This window comes from Lepidochelys kempii, chromosome 9 (assembly GCF_965140265.1).
Source record: "Lepidochelys kempii isolate rLepKem1 chromosome 9, rLepKem1.hap2, whole genome shotgun sequence".
Taxonomy (NCBI): domain Eukaryota; kingdom Metazoa; phylum Chordata; order Testudines; family Cheloniidae; genus Lepidochelys; species Lepidochelys kempii.
This window is the reverse complement of record NC_133264.1, coordinates 29,541,970-29,558,590: the sequence shown is the minus strand read 5'-3', so window position 1 is coordinate 29,558,590 and position 16,621 is coordinate 29,541,970. Positions and strand designations below refer to the sequence as shown.

Here is a 16,621-nt window from a genome sequence, read left to right as displayed (position 1 = left end):
ATACTATTCAGCGTGCAACATCCTAAAAAAGTTGTAGGGTGCAAATAAACCAATTTATGGCCCAGAGGTTCAGTAAAGCTGGTGCCTCTTCACAAGTCATGTGGGAGATATTGGGAACCCGACTCCCTTCCCACAGCAGCATAATAATCGATTTCTCATAATTTTTATTTTATGTTCTCACAACACTTCAGACTTCTGTCGTGATCCGCTTCGCAGCCTACCACGCGTTTTGCTGAACCATGTTGATTTTTTTTCAGCTTGCAAAATATAACGAGAACGGATTAGAGTGAAAGTGGGCTTCCGGCCATGTGGTATTCATAGCATTTGCTGCACTGACATACGTTCAAAGAATAACGTATGTGTAATGCATATAGATTTGATATGTTTCAGACACCTACTTCTGTATAATGTAGTGGACAATCATGCAACAGCGATCGCTTTACAAAATGCTGTCCAAAGATGATCCTGTGTCAGTAGGGAAAGTACTGACATATCTAAACTATTCTTCATAGGCTAGCAGCAATGAGAAACGATAGACATGTAAGAGGCAGGCATAAAGACTTCACTTAAATGCTTGACTGGATACCTGTGAGCTGAGGGTTAAGTAATTTGGTGCGTAAACCTAACAGTTATACATACACTTAAAAACCATCTTTTTAATTGTAATACATTTAAGTGCGATGTTCCAAAGAAGCAAAATAATCAGCAAACCAATATTTATGGACAGCTCCGTGGGGTTAAATGAAGTGTATTTAACAGTATGCAGAGCCTAGTTTTCATGCCCCTTCATCTAAGTGATATAGGCGTGGAAACTGTGGTCTTAGTTTATTTAGTTTACTGATTCATATTTCTAATCTTCATTTCCTCGACATACAAACGTTCTTTTGTTAAATGAATGGTCTTTAATTAATGCACTTGCACAATGCAGGAGCTTGCATGGGGATCGATGATAGGAAGCAACAGGGGATGAATCCCTCCAAAATGGTTTGTCAGCACTGAGAAAGAAAAGGCAATGTCTATAAAAGGACCACTAATAATGCCCACACGTCTCTCACCATGTTGTCTAAGGGGACATTCCATCCCTTGTTGACTACAGTCAAGTGTAATAACTACATGTCTTCCCTCAATCATTATAGCCCACAGAATTGTATACTTTAATTAGCATGTACTGTTAGCCCTCTTTTTTCTTTTTGTGCCAATTTTGTCATCTTTTAAAATCAGTAAATTTTCTTTTTCTTTCTTTCTTTCTTTCTTTCTTTCTTTCTTTCTTTCTTTCTTTCTTTCTTTCTTTCTTTCTTTCTTTCTTTCTTTCTTTCTTTCTTTCTTTCTTTCTTTCTTTATTGGCAACATTCATACCACAAAAAGACAACTGTATGTCATCTCTGTGTTAGGCAACTTTAAAGTTTTGGTTAAAAGATAAGCCAATGCGCATGCGCAACATTCAATAAGCGGCACGAGGACAGCTACAGTATGCGCATAGGAGTGATGCATCATTCATAACTAGAAGAATAGGATTTAAAATGTCAAGTTTAAAAAACTCCGAGAATCCTCAAGAGGTGCTAAACTCTGCAACGTACGAAATGCAGTTTATGGGATATGCATATCAAAACAACTTACCTTTACATTACTTTAAATGATTAACTGATTTCAACTCAGTAAAAAGTGATCCACGTACTCTTGAGGAAGCTTATAAAAAGTGCATGTGTAACAATGATTCCATGTTGTGCAGGGATTTCTCTGAATAAAAGAATGCATTCATCATCGATAGTTAGAAACAGCATTTTTGTGGTAGGGCCCTAATTAGTAACTATTTGTTATTTTCAAGCATATTAATGAAATCCAAAATTAAGAAATCATTTTGAAGGAGTCTATGTGCAGTTGTAATGATAATCAGCGGAGATAAAGAAAAGAAGAGGAGTTTAATTATAAGGAACTCAATGACACAAGTTTTTGAATTTTCCCTCCTACCCTCTGTCAATATTTAAAGTACAATTTATTATAGCTAGTCTTGAAGTTTCAGGTGTAAAGAATACTATCTTGAGAGTCTAGTCAAAGAGTTTTTATAAAAACTAACCAGTATAATTTCCATTAAAACTAAAATAATTAGCATGAAGCTATATTAGAAACCAACAGAAACTAGGCGTCGCTGATCGATTATATACTAATTTAGTAGGATGTCTGCAATTACTATTTAACCCAAATTCATAATAGAAGGGAAAAAAGATGTATACATAGTGTCTTTTATAAATGACGCAGTATAACTGACACAAATATGTACTTAAAATGTTCTTTGTAAAAAAATGACAGAATTGATACTTTTATAAACATTGTAAAAATAATTCAATTACTTAACAAATTTAAAATAATATTTTCAAACACATAAAACAAAATTACTTCAGCACTAAACGTGTGCTGAAAGGCAAACATAGATGATAAAGAGTCTGGAAAGATATATAATATTCCAACATTTTAATTGTTTTGACGAGTTACATTTTACGATACATTTGTGATCATTATATTTTCCCTTAAACATATAAAAGAGAGGATCTTCACTGCAGTTTTACTCAGTCTTTACTTAGGCAAACTCCCACTGAAATCAGTGGGAATTATTAGAATTACAGGATTGGGCTCACAGCATTCTGTAGCAGCTAAAATAAAAGTACACTGATGACTTACAACTTCAGGGGATTCTTTTTACAAAAAAAAAAGTATTTAATGATCTGAAAATTTAAAACTCCTAAATAAACCTTGATCAGGTCATTATATAATCGCACACTGTAATGTTTATAAAATGAAGATACAAAGAGATGCAGTTTGACTGTCTTTACACTTACTGACAATAAAACATGGAAACATATGGAAGCCATCGGTTTTAATGCGTAACAATTTCGGTACATTGCAGTATATACATGCTTAATAGGTATCCCGAATGTTAAAATTATCAAAGCCTTTACTCCTAAGTGTATGCTGTTGCATTCATTATACTGGAAAGAAAACGCTTGCTGCTTACATACTAGTGTTAATGAAACACTGCATTTCTGCTTTTTCACAAGAATTGCATTCCGTGCAGCAAATGTGTAGGAATAATTTATTGGACAGAAAAGTTCAGGAGATAAAATGCAGAAATGGACATCGTTTAAAACTGAGAACTATAGAGCAGTCAGGACATACATACACCGATATATATATCTCTCTATATCTATACACAGATAGAGATACACATAGACACATACACATACATACGTCTGTATGCATATAAAGATAACATATAAAGATAACTCTAGGAGCAGGGAGGATACAGAAAATGGCAAACTATAGTTTGCCATTTTCTGTATCCTCCCTGCTCCTAGAGTTATCTTTAAAAGTTCGATTCTATCTCTTTAGAAACGGTTTAAAGCTAAGGGGCAGGGTGAGTTTGACAGAAAGGAGAACAAATCGCTGACAAAGAACCTTTTACGTTTCATCAGCGTTGTTAGGACGACAAGCAGGAATTTCTCAGATAATAACTCCCACTTCAAAGATTTCTCAGCTCAATAGAAATTGGACCATCCTTTTTATTCAACCACAAGGGCTGGCACTAAAGACGACTCAACTGTTTGAATTTTTTCGTCGTGTTTATTTTTCCCCTATTCACTAGGGTACTTGGATAAAATAAACAACAAGACAATTACTGGAACAGGACTTCTAACTTTCCCGGGACCATAACCCATCGGCCATGGCCTCAGCCATGCGGATGTCAAGTTCTTCATCCCTTCAAGCACTTACCACTTTCCAAACCTGCCACTATCCGTGTCCCCTTGGGCTGGGACTTCCTCCACAACAGCTTCTAGTCAGGCCTTTTCCCTATTTATTTTTCAGGGAATATTGAGATGATCCAAAGGTTCTTATTTACCTTCCTAGATACACTTTACACCATTAGACTAAGAAACCCCAAGTGTCCCTTTACTTCCCCATCCTAACTTCACTGTCTGGGGACTGGAGAAGGGTGGGGAAGGAGGACACACAATGTATTGTTTTTACACTAGAGACATTTTTGAATGGGGATGTTTGATCGTTTGGATTCTGAAAAAAAAATGTCAGCTGGTTAGAAATGCTCATGTTCTGAAGAGAGTTAGCACTAACCCAGAATATGTACATGCCCTTTATTGGCAGTCCCTCCTTTTGGTATAATAACTTCAGTGCAAAAATGCCATACCAAACCCCACCTTAGGGTGAAAGCAAACAAAAACAGTCTGTTAAAGTGTATTAGGCGGAGGAAGTATATTTCTGACGAAGAGCAGATTGACTGTATTAAGCTAGCATGAAACCAAAGGTCAGTGCAAATGTATCTTAATAGACTGTCTCAAATGGAGTGTGCCTCCTTTGAAGGCCGCTTGCTATTGCTCTCCTCATTACCATAGCGATCCTAACGTGGCATGTTGATGCACCATAAAACTCACACTTTCAACCCCAAAATCAGACCCTTTGAACAACCCGAGCTTGATTAGACCTTTCTCCTTTTCTTTTCCCCCTTAAAAACCATTTCCTTGCCTTTAGAAACTCGCCATCAAATCCCAAACGCATTCTCTGACCAAGGCAGAAAGCAGAAACAAAAGTGAGCTGACGCGACGGTTCAAGCGGGCCTTTTCTTCCTGACATTCTTATCCATTTTTATTATGATCTGGAACAAGTGCCCATTCGCGTGGGTTTTGTTTACCGGAAATTAAATGAAAATGATTTAGTTCGCGTCAAACAAAAATATATACTTGTATACACAAGAAAAAGGGCCTGTTAGACGTAAATATTATGTCCTTAATGAAAAGTCTGGACGGGCTCCAGACTTTGCCTTTCACTATTTAAGTATGACTTGCCTATTGCCATAGAAATCCTAACTTACCATGAAGATTCACCCTTGCGAAGAAATACTTCTTTGTGCGAGCTTTCTTTGATGTCTAAGGCATAAGATTCAGGCTTTCAGCTGCGTCTGTCTAGATTACCTTGAGAGCAACGGGGTAGACATCTGTAACAAGCAAATGAAAAATTAAAGGTGATTAGCCTTCACATCCAAACACTTATGTAAATAAAGAAATAAAGAAATAAACAGATCTCAAGACAAGATGGAAACACCCTCTCCTTTCGCAGATGGCTTCCATACCTTTTAATTTCCACGGTATACGTTTCATGATTTGAATAGTCAGTTGGGAACAATTGTTTTATAGTTTATATTGTTGATAACTACAATAGTTTATTTTTTAATTTGCCTACCTAAATCATTAGGTATATGTGTATACGTATTCACGTATCGTGTTTCCATTGTTTGCAATGCTTGCTAAATTAACAAGCAGCATCCGAACAAAGTTGTGTAGGTTCAAATACGTAGACGTTAGTGGCTTTGGAAGAAAATAAAGACGCCCCAGAAGGATGATGATTAGGTTGATGATCCCTTTCAGAACTGTCCAGATTTTTTTTTCTCCGTGGGGCCACGTAACACTAACCCGTTACCTGACTCAACAGCTCGTAGGGGGTTTTGCGCAAAATTTGAAAAAGAATGATTAGATCCGCCACTCTGTCTGCATTGAGTACGTCATAGAAACCACTTTCGGGAAATCGTATTGTTTATTTGCCTAAGCTATGTGGTATTTTTAAACATAATGAATGAACGAATTAAAATTGTACCTGTAGGCAGTTTCAAGTTACTCTGTGCCAAAAAAATCAGTGTTGTTTTTATCCCTAGGAGTGACTCATGTAGGTTCGGGGAGATTATAGTTTTAGGTTCTTAAATACGATGAACATTCTAAAACCATTTTATTTTGTTTTTACAAAATTTATTATGATGATGATGATTATTACAAGACAAATGTTGTGCGTTCTAGACAAGATCAGCACTGATTTTACATGATTCATTCAGAGAAATTGACAACTCACAAGTCCTTTTGGACAGTCCCAGCTCCTCTGGATTCAGCACAATGACGTCACCCATAACAGTTCACCCCCACCCCCCGCGCAAGAACACGGATTTTGAAAACACAAAACCCCACAATTCAACAGGAATGACACTTTCAAGGGGTGGGGAGAGAGGGAAATATGTTTATGTATTAAAAGTCATGTCTAGTGTAAACTAAAATGGACAATTAATCATTAAGCCACCCTTGGCCCATTTTATTATTATTATTATAATTAGTGACAACTGGGAGTGGGAATATTTTCCTGCACCAGGAAAAAGTATTGAGATTCTTTACAGAAAAGTCCGCTGAATTGGTTACTTAAAGAATTGAATTGATCGATTTCATACAATTCGGTAACAAATAATAGTGGTGTGTGTGTTTACACAGAGAGAGAGAGAGAGAATAGGGGGCTAACAAAACTGTCAGTAAACCTCTATCACAAGATACCATCGACAATAAAACCTGTACAGCTAGAAATCCGAATTAAAACACTTTGGTTCGTTAATACACAAGATGTTGAAAATCGATGAGTTTGTAAATATATTAGAACCAGACGACCAGAGGAGTGTGTAAAAGGATGCAAAAAGTAATGAGGACGAACTGAAGTTGCCTTCGCGTGTGCTTAGTACCATAAATACAGTTTGTAACAAAGACCTGTTTAATTTATTTTACAAGGTATCTTCTCTTCAGAGGCCATGTGCCAGGACAGCGCCTCTATCTCTTTTTATTCCCCATGTGTGGTGCGCACATTATCTATGATCCCCTCGCATAAGATTGTTCCCTCTACTGTGGCAGTCTTGTCTTGGTACAGTGTTTCTGCCTCGCAAAGGTAGCAGAGTAACAAGAGGAGACCATTCGATGAGATCCAGACTGCAGACCGTGTGAGCGATCTGTTTATTGTTTTATTTCTAATAACTGGGCCTGGGCTCACAGTTCGTGTAAGAAGCCTCTCCTGGGTTAGGTGACGGAGAGTTACTGGGAGGAGTTGGGATGCCACTGCCCCCCGAGCTCTGACACACGTACCATTCGCTCAGGTTAGCTGCAGTTTGCGACGATGCTACTGGCTCTGCGTGAGAACAGGAAGCAGGAGGGTCCCGGCCGGAGTCCGAGGAGGGAGACACCAGGGAAGGTGTGGAGGACTCGTAGCCTGAACTCGGAGGAGGGGATTTGCAGTGCACTTTCATGTGTTTCCTCAAGGAACTGGGGTGGGTGTAGGACTTGTCGCAGCCTCTCACTTTGCAGTTGTAGGGTTTGTCACTGGTGTGCACGTGAGAGTGCTTCTTCCTGTCACTGCTGTTGGCAAATCGTCTGTCACAGCCTTCGAATTCACATTTGAATGGTTTTTCTCCTGAAAGAATGCAATTAACGAGTACATACATTAGTAAAATGGGTGGTAGTGTTGGGGGAGGAGAAAGGGGGTTCCTTAGGGTTTTAAAACATGAAATCCCTCAGCATGCTCCTGTGATTTAAACCTTCCAAATAGCCCCTCTACACTAATCTCCCATTTCATTGTACAGACAGATAAAGAGGTGTGCTTTAAAAAACGATCTGAGGACTATATTCGAATAGAATTTAGCATAGGTGCAAATATTTTTAAACCTGAACCTTACATTATTTTTTCAAGATTCCATTCTTTTTCGTACGGACACACACACACCATTTTCACTGAAACACCAATTCACAGTTCTCCTTTCCCCTTAGTCTAAATTGTTTGTTAAAGTGGGATTTGTGCAAACCACAAAGAAGTCGGGGAAGGTACAGCGCAAGTGCAGTTGCAGGCTACATGTAAACAATGTGTGCTCTGTCTGTCACAATTCAGTGTTGGGCACGGGAGTGGCCAGAAATTACATGAAGTTCATTTCTCACACTCCCAGAGGTGCATGTTGATATTTTGCTCATGGCCTTACTAAATCCCAGCTGCTACAGTATATTTTTATATTGACTACGATCATAGGTAGCGTTTATGACTGTAGATTGATTTTTTTTTTTTTTACCGCATGTTATCTTGCCAGGTTTAAAGAACAGAGCCGTCTTAAAAGCAGGCTGACTGTGAGAGCCAATATGATGTAGCTTCAATGTTAAAGTGACTAGGCCAGTGCCAGTTGCTGTTGTCAGGGTAAAACTCTTTCACCGTACAAACATATGCAATAATGGAGGGAATTTAAATCAGGATTAAATCTGATGGCAATATCAGAAACATATACGTGTTTAGAAAAACAATCTTACTGGTTGAGTAGTGCCAGAGGTTAACTTAGGGTTTTCTATACAAAGTACAGTGTATGATATATGAGGCATGATTTCAAGGAAATGCGCCAAAGACAGTTTCAGCATTAAATTATATTACTTCCCCACAGATTATTCTACTTGATAATACACAACTGCAAAACATGTACGCAAAAGTAGCACGAACTTTCTATTATCAGAGGTATGGGAATATTGGTAGGTTTTTGAAAAAAATAACAGTAAATTATATTAGCTTGCAAAAGAAGCCCCAAAATATAACTCTGAATTTATTTGGATTGGATGCTCAAACAAAGCCACTGTGCACACCATCATGGCGTACTTGGTCAAGAGGATTTAGCATGTATCAATATTTTTGCACGTTGGAATTACTAATTTATGAATGACGCAACCTTTATTATATTCAATTTTTGACACAAAATCGGCCTTTAATACATTAAATATCAGCATTGTAAATATTTAATGCAATTGCACTTTATAAGAGTGGGCGTAGGAAAGCTCCATATTTAAAGTAAGTCTCTCTCAGTGACTTTAAAAGCAATAATCAAGGACGATCTCTCACATACGTTAGCACTAACATTTGAATTGCAAACTAGTAAATATCTGGCATAATTACATACAAGTTCTAAAAAACATGATCACTGACGAAATGGTGCAACCCAGGCGCTGCAACAAAATATTTTCTCGCTCTACATATATGTATATATTCCAACTACAGTTTCACGTAAGGAAACAGTTTGACCTTCAGCATCTTGAGCTGTGACAACAAATCAAGGATATTAGTGTAGTACAAACAAGCAGTAAGTTAGGAGACCCCAGGGAAAGCCATCCTCATAAACATCGTGAATGTGCAAAGTGAGTTACATTCAGGTAAAATTGGGCTGCTTCCTCATTTTTCAAGTGTTGAAAAATGTTTAACTTCGCTTAACCTCTCTGATATAGTAATTAAAAAGCCTTTTCATACAATCAGGTATCATCAACTCAGAGATTGAAAAGGGCAACGTTTTCTCATCTGTCTGGTTTGCATTCTTTGAATGCCTCAGTAACTAGCAGCAATGCAAATATTTTTAAGTGTTCCTTTCTAAAGAGAAGGTTTTTTTCTATGTGTAAACATTTATACTTCAGGAAAAGGCCATTTTTAAACGTCCTGCATTTGGAAGGCTACATGTAAAAAGTTATAAAGGCTATCGAGAAGCCAAGAGTCTAGACCGCCATTTTAAAACCACACTTGTAGCTGTGCAAAACTGTTCAGTGACATTCAGCTTCTTGGAGATTTTGATATAATCCCCCAACTCTGAGAGTGGATTAAGGTATTTACAAAATCCTCACGGGGGAGGGGAGTAGCATAAAATTTTGACTAGTAGCTCTATCAATTAAAAGTTAAAATGCATGTGTGTCGCTGGGAATAGAGTTTCCAACCTCCCACTTTTCACTAGTGTTCCTGGCCAGCTTAAAGGACAGGAAAATGAATTCCTCCCATCTCTACCTGTTCCCTGTTATTATAAATTAGATAATAAATATAATTTAATCGTGAAAATCCCCAAATCGCAAGAAATCCACCCAGTTTCCCAGACTCAGGGAAATGCAGTCATTAATATTTGAGAAGGCAATTATTTTCCTGTTGAATTCAGAACTGTCTTCATGAATAATTTGTACAAAGTTCTATTACAGTTTCAGAAACATTTTGTTTTTGACAACTTCTGGGTGTTGAATAGAAACGACTGAATCGTAAAGGCCCTGCAGGATTTTTCAGAATGCAGCAATTAGTCATTGGGAAAGTTAAAGTGAAAAGTATGTACGTACGAAATCACGTTTAATAAACCCAAATCTACGATTCCCTGAACCTAGGATACCCTGAACCTGCTTCTCTGATGTAGGTCAATTTCCCTAAGAATTTAACCATTTTCTGCTTCACAGACTTCAAACAGTGAGGCCGTTAAAGAGCAGTAAAAGTTTGTTTACTTAAGAAAAACACTGTCATTAAGGGATGAGCTATCCCATTTAATGGTTCTACCTGTTCTGAACTAACAAGAAGATGGCTCAGGGTATTATTTATATTATGTGGGGTCTTCTTTACTTAAAAAAATAAATTATCGACTATTAGACTAATAAAACGTTGGAATAGAGATTTAAAATGAGCGGTGGAAAAATACTATGTTACTAGTGATGGCTGCTGTAAAATTACTGCGCTATATTTAGAATACATTGATACAAAATTAGTATATTTCTCACGCATATTGTACCTCGTTGAGCTATAGCACAAAAATGCAACGGCACCAGGGTCAAGGCAAATACCGACCGTGGGGGAGGGGGAGTTTTATGAACTGGAGGGCGAAAAAAATCGTTTGGCTGTAAACAGATCTTACAATAGGATTATGTAGTTTCCCTACCAGTGCAGAAGGCTGTACAGGAGGGGGTGGAAGATGGAAAACCCTATACTGGAACAGATTTAATTTTCCGAAAAGGGCTTATTTCTTATCTTCTTCTTCAGAAAAAAGCCAGCGCCAGAGACTACAAACACCGGCTGCTAAACTAATTAATACAACTTCACAGGCTGCTTCTGTAAGTGTGAAAACTTTCTACGTGCAATTTCATTAATTATAGATGCCTTTCTGGCCGGAAGAGTTCAAACGTCGCTTTGCAAAATCTTCCATCAAGTTACTTTCCTTTCTGTGAACTAGGACTAACAGATGTTTCTGACACATGTCCTAATTTCACTTAACAGTTCTGCGAATGACATTTCAAAATGTACAGGCCGAAATAATGCTATTTTTCCTCTCTAGAATAAAAATGTACAGCTCCCCACATTTGCAAATACACAGAGACGTTAGATGGTAATGGTCATTACAAATGTCACTGTTACTCAGATCAAACATTAAAAACTCCCTCTGACCAAAACAAAACTGTTGAACGAAAAGGTTGCAGCTGTGTTATTCTCACAATGTTAGAGGCAGCAGCATCTCACCGACATCAGTCAAAACTGACTAGACAAGCTGTAATTTCTATTGTTCACTTTTAATTTGTGAGCTTGCACAATTATTTCATTGCCCCCAACTACTTTAAACTGCCAGAGAAAAAAAATTCCCAGCCTGTGTTAATAGACGTGGAGTATTCATATCTCTCAGTATTTATAAAGATATAGATGAACAAACATTGTATCAGTCTATATAAGCTTTAGAATTTCTATACATATATTCTGAGATTTATTCATTTTTGCAAATGGAGAAAAAAGCAAACAAATCTAAGAATGTAATTAAAATAATTATTTGGTGTGCATTCATTCTCCATAACGAAACACTACTTAAAGAGGACGCTGAACAAAATAAAGAAATTAATGATAGCTTTCAATACTGACCTGTGTGAGTTCTTTTGTGTATTTTGAGATTTTCTGATCTAGCAAACACTTTCCCACAGCCTGGGAAAGGGCAGGGGAAGGGTTTTTCACCTGTGTGGACTCTGATGTGATTTACAAGTTTATATTTGGCTTTGAAAGGTTTCCCCTCTCTTGGACACTCTTCCCAGAAACATATGTGATTGGACTGCTCGGGTCCTCCAACATGCTCCACTGTGACATGAGTCACCAGCTCGTGCATTGTGGTGAAAGTTTTCGAGCATAATTTTTTGGGAGTCTGGTCCAACTCAATCCATTTACAGATGAGTTCCTGTTTGATGGGCTGCCTCATGTAACGAAAGAAAGCACCAGGGCCGTGGTGTGGAGCCAGATTCACGTTCAGATTCATGCCACCGTAGCTATGAAGCGAGGAAGCAGCAAAAGGATCGGTCCTGGAGGCTGGTACTTGAGTGAAATGTTCAGACCTGGCGTACATTTCTCCAGGTAACCCCAGTCTTATCTGTCCGTTTAGATGGCCACCTGGAGTTGCATGGGGAGGCTGCTCATGGAGTCCAGAGAACAGAGAATGATTCCCAGCTTCTGAGTGGTGGTGACCATGGTGTCCGGGGTAGCTACCTGTTGTTGAGACAAACATTCCGTGGTGAGAACTTGCAGCAGTGTGTTGCTCAGTTAGCCCTGGCATGACTGGAGCTGTCAGATCTCTGCGTATTAAGAAGTCCCTACCTGCTGGAATAGCCTGGGCTGTGCGAGACACTGGGTAAGGGACTGCTGTTGCCTGCGCCGGGCCAAACGTTCCTGTTTGACTAGAGACCACCTCAGCTTGGCCTGCCATATGGTGGTGGTGGTGGTGGTGAGGATGAGGATGAGGGGCAGGGCTGAGTTTAAGGGCCGCAGGGTGATGAGGAGGATGATGATGATGATGGTGGTGGTGGTGCCCCATGTGTTCAGGCCGGAATGGACTCGGCCCTAGGCGGGATTCCGCGGCGTACTCCCCAGGGTGCGTGGGAACCACTGAGTGGGGATGCCCGGCGAAGCCCGGGAAGCCTGTCATGCTCTGAGGGGGGTGGAGATGATGATGGTGGTGATGAGCCCCTGCCAAGTCTACTAATCTCAGCGCCGTGTTCCGTTTGGAGAGTGCAGCAGGGTCCATCACTGGGCTCCCCAAAGCATCCACGCTCATTAGCTTCTAATTCTAAAAAGTCACCTGACAGCGGGGAGGAGAGAGACAGAGACAGAGAGAGGCGAAACTTTTTTTTTTCTCCAAAGTTTTTTTTTTTTTTTTTGAGGAGGAGGAAGGGGGCCGGGGCTGGTTTGGTTTTTGTTTTTGTTTTTTTGTTTTCCTGCTCTCTTCCACCCCCCCCCCATCCCCTCTCCTCCCTCTTAATGCCTACGTGGAATCCTATACGCTTGAGAGGCAGCAGCAGGACGCTGGGAGGCTGCTGAATAGAAATTCATGGACCCGGCGCCAGCCCAGAGAGCGAAACAATCACCGCGTGCTCTCATTGGCCACCGCCTGCTCGCTGACGTCAGCGATGACGGGTCCTGCTTCAGACTGAAAAGCTTTATCGGGGGGTATGTGTGGGGAGGGGGGAGGGGCTGGAGGGAGCTACGCAGGCTCCAGCCTGGGGGCGCCCCCTTCTCCGCTAAAAGCCTCCCCCCGCCATGCGCCTCGCGAGCGAGCAATGCCCGGCGCTGGCTCCCCGCATTTTGTTTGCTAGCTGCGTTTCACGCAGAGCGCAGGGCAGGGCCGGCTGGCCAGGCAACCTCCCGGCCCAGCCCGGGCTCCTCGCTGGCGCTTAGCGGCAACGAGCGGCGGTAGCCGAAGGAGGAGCCAGTCCAAGGGGAAGCAGCTCCAGCCGCGCTGCCGCTCGCGCCCGGGGTGCCCGCTCCCTGCTTCCTCCTCCCCGCGCTCTGCCCTTCGCCCCGGGGAGGCCGACAGCGCCGCTCGGCCGCCGGAAGCCTCTGCACTCCGAAACCCGTCTGCTTCCTTGGCTAGCTCCGCCGCTCGCCCGGACCTTGCCTCCCCCCACCGCCAAGCAGCCGCCCCCGCGCCCGCGCTCGCCCCGGAGCCCCGCCAGCCGCACGTAGCGCTGGCAAGCCGCGGCTGCCTTCGGAACAAGGCGCCTGATTGGCCGCTCGCGCGCCCGGTGCTTTGTTCAATCTCGGGGTGACTTAAAGTGCAGCTCGCAACTCTTCGCAGCAACAAAGACGGGCTGGGGCTTCCCCTAACTTCCGTGCTCCGGCCACACAAAAAGCCCGGGGAAATAGGGCGGGGGAGACAGGTCCTGAGCCTGCACCATCCACCCTCCCTCTCTCCCCCCCCCCCCTGCCACCCAACGCCAGGTCACTGTCTCGAGTTTTGAATAAAGAGCGGGGCTGCACTTTTGTCTTGGTTTGTGAAATCCTACTGAAGTCTCCATCTCCTGCCTGAAGGTCATTCCTGAAGGAAGAAGGGAAGCATGGGGCTGCTTCAGTCTCCCTCGAGTAGCATCCTTTGTGGGAGCAAGTTTTTATTGATTAAACTTAATGCTCAGATTCAGCTCTGATGCTTCGCTAGGATTCCCCCCCCCCAATCATTTTGACTCCTGTTTATTTATAGCACACACAAATCTTTCCCATGTACGAGCATTTCAAGGGCCTTTTCTTAAACTGAAAGGAGGACAATGCTAGGGGACGAGTTCTGCATACAGAACACATCATGGGAAGCAGAGCTGGGCAACTCTTTAGGTTTCCGACACTTGTTGACAGCACAGATAACTGGTCTTTCTACTTGAGAAATAGTAGTTAAGCGACACTACAGTCTTACTTCCTAAGATTACACATTTTGGCTAGTTCTAGGAGTATTATATCTTTATACCAAATCTTAGAAAGGATTCTTGGAGGAATCCCACGCCACATATTTAAATGTCAACAGTTATTTTGTTAATGGCTGCTTCAGTAATATGATAAATCGTTACATTAAGAATGAAACAGTATTTAACCCAGAAAAGGGAATGATCTCCCTCTTTCTTTCTCTCTCTCTCTTTCCACTTACGGAATTGTGCAATCTAACCACCATACCTCGATTTTAACAAAAGTCCTTAAATACATATAAAAGTACTCTCCAATTTTTATACTCATTAGAAGAAAGAAAATACATTGCCTGTAGGATTTACATTGTTAGTGATGAAAGTATAGTCTAGGGTTTCTAGCTTTATGCACTGAGGCCTTATAGATTTAGTAAAGCTTAGAGCTTCAGCACAGGAGAAAGCCTCTACTTAATTTTTTAAAGAGGAGTATTGTGAGTTAAAAAAAAAAAATCCTGGAAAAAGATAGTGGAAACAGGGCGTCAGTTTTGGGAAAGAAAAACATAACAATAAATATCTTCCTATAAGGTCATCACAGAATTCAATAGTCATAAATAGTATTCGCTCAATAACAGAAAGACATTTTAAAAATAAAACAACAAATGAATGTATATTTGCACATTGTTACAATTTTTATTTATTGACTTCCTATTACCTTGGCTATGGACACTTTATAATATTCACTCTACATCTGGAGTTAGAAACCCCCAATGCAATTTCCAAGTTAAGACGCATAATTTTGCATTTCCATACAAGTTTAACAATTGCTAACTACGTCTGTAAACGATCATCTTTATGTTAAGTAGTAAACCAAGATAACGGCTGGCATGTTAATACCTAAACCGCGCTATTCTCATAACACAGGCAACTCGCCAATGACTTGTAATCATAAGTTTAAAGTGTAGGACATACGTAATTATATACAGGACATTTTTATTACTGCTTTGCATAGCCAGCGTTGGCTACGGTTACATATTTTTGGGATGAGCCTGGCTTTGACTCTTTTTTCTATAACACAAAGCTAGTATTTAGCTAGATAGTTGTATTTACATTATTGTGTACATATTTTTGACTTGAGATGATGAAAAATGACACATGATACAATTAGTTATCCATCCTTACATAACATGTTTACTCAGGCATTTTAAACCACACACCAGCAGTTAGTGCCACAACATCTTAACTTTCAAGTCTGTTTGCACTAAGTAATGCATTTGACATTCCTATTCCTGCCCATCTCAATACGAGTGCACAGAAGAGATAAAGGTTAGGAATTATTAATCTGCTACTTACAAATATACTGAGAGTGTGACTTCCAAATATAGCTGTTTCCTCATACCTCCTTAAAACACTTCATCTCTACATACTTGTTATCCATCAACTCTGACACTTCTCAGTCAAGGGAGAAAACATCTGGAACAGTTTATCAATTAAAAAATGTTATCACCAGTTTGCCTAGGCTATTTTAAAATATTGTGATGGTTTCCTGTCAGATACTATTGGCTCTGTTCGGCCCTTACTTAAATCCTGAAGTCTTTTTTTTTTTCCTTCTTCTTCTTCTTCTTCTTCTTCTTCATGAATCGAATGGAAAAAAAGTGCCACTCGGTGTCTCTCTCATTATATTAGGTGAAGTTAGTATTTTCACTCCTATAATTTGTTGTGTACCTTGGGAGTTCTACTAGTGTGTGTGGAGGAGAACGGGGGGGGAGGGGGGAGCCGCGCACATGACTAAGGGAAGGCGGAGAGATTAGAAAAGAGGAGGAGGACCTGGCCAAAATCGGCAAAATTACACATCTCTTGCAGAATGTTTTGAAAACTTGAGTGCTTGTTAATGCAGGCCTTTGGCAGCTTGACCTTGTCTGACCACCACTCACTCAACTGATTACTTAGGTGTCGTTAATCCCGTCTGCAATATGAGCCATGTTTTACCAGATAATCCATACTGTATGGGCTATGCCTCAAATATATGAAGCCTCCTATTTTCCTTTGCCACATTAGGTTTGCAGGGTTACTCCACCAATCTAGATTTTGAAACCAACATGGCAAATGCAGGGGAATTCCTCTTCTCTACTAATAGTGGAGTTCATGGACTCGGTACAAGGAGTCTTCAAGGATAACAATAATTGCACAGGTTTCAGAGTAGCAGCCGTGTTAGTCTGTATTCGCAAAAAGAAAAGGAGGACTTGTGGCACCTTAGAGACTAACAAATTTATTTGAGCATACGCTTTAAGTGAGCTGTAGCTCACCAAAGCTTATGC

The 16,621-nt window shown here is 40.5% G+C and overlaps 1 protein-coding gene across 9 annotated transcripts in view; it reads right to left on the bottom strand.

Moving 5' to 3' along the window:
• ZIC4 (Zic family member 4) overlaps nt 1-16,621 on the bottom strand; it is a 33,099-nt gene that overhangs the window by 7,645 nt on the left and 8,833 nt on the right. For 5 of the 9 annotated variants that reach the window (XM_073359734.1, XM_073359733.1, XM_073359735.1 and 2 more), the window contains 2 exons: nt 11,521-12,132; nt 5,791-7,272 (listed from right to left, as the gene is read on the bottom strand). In XM_073359734.1, coding sequence (XP_073215835.1) covers nt 6,833-7,272; nt 11,521-12,132 — 1,052 coding nt within the window. In that variant the 3' untranslated portion in view covers nt 5,791-6,832. Of the gene's footprint in view, nt 1-3,326; nt 5,000-5,787; nt 7,273-11,520; nt 13,526-16,621 lie in introns of those variants that run through there. The other 4 variants (XR_012160774.1, XM_073359731.1, XM_073359730.1 and 1 more) reach the window with 4 other exon arrangements.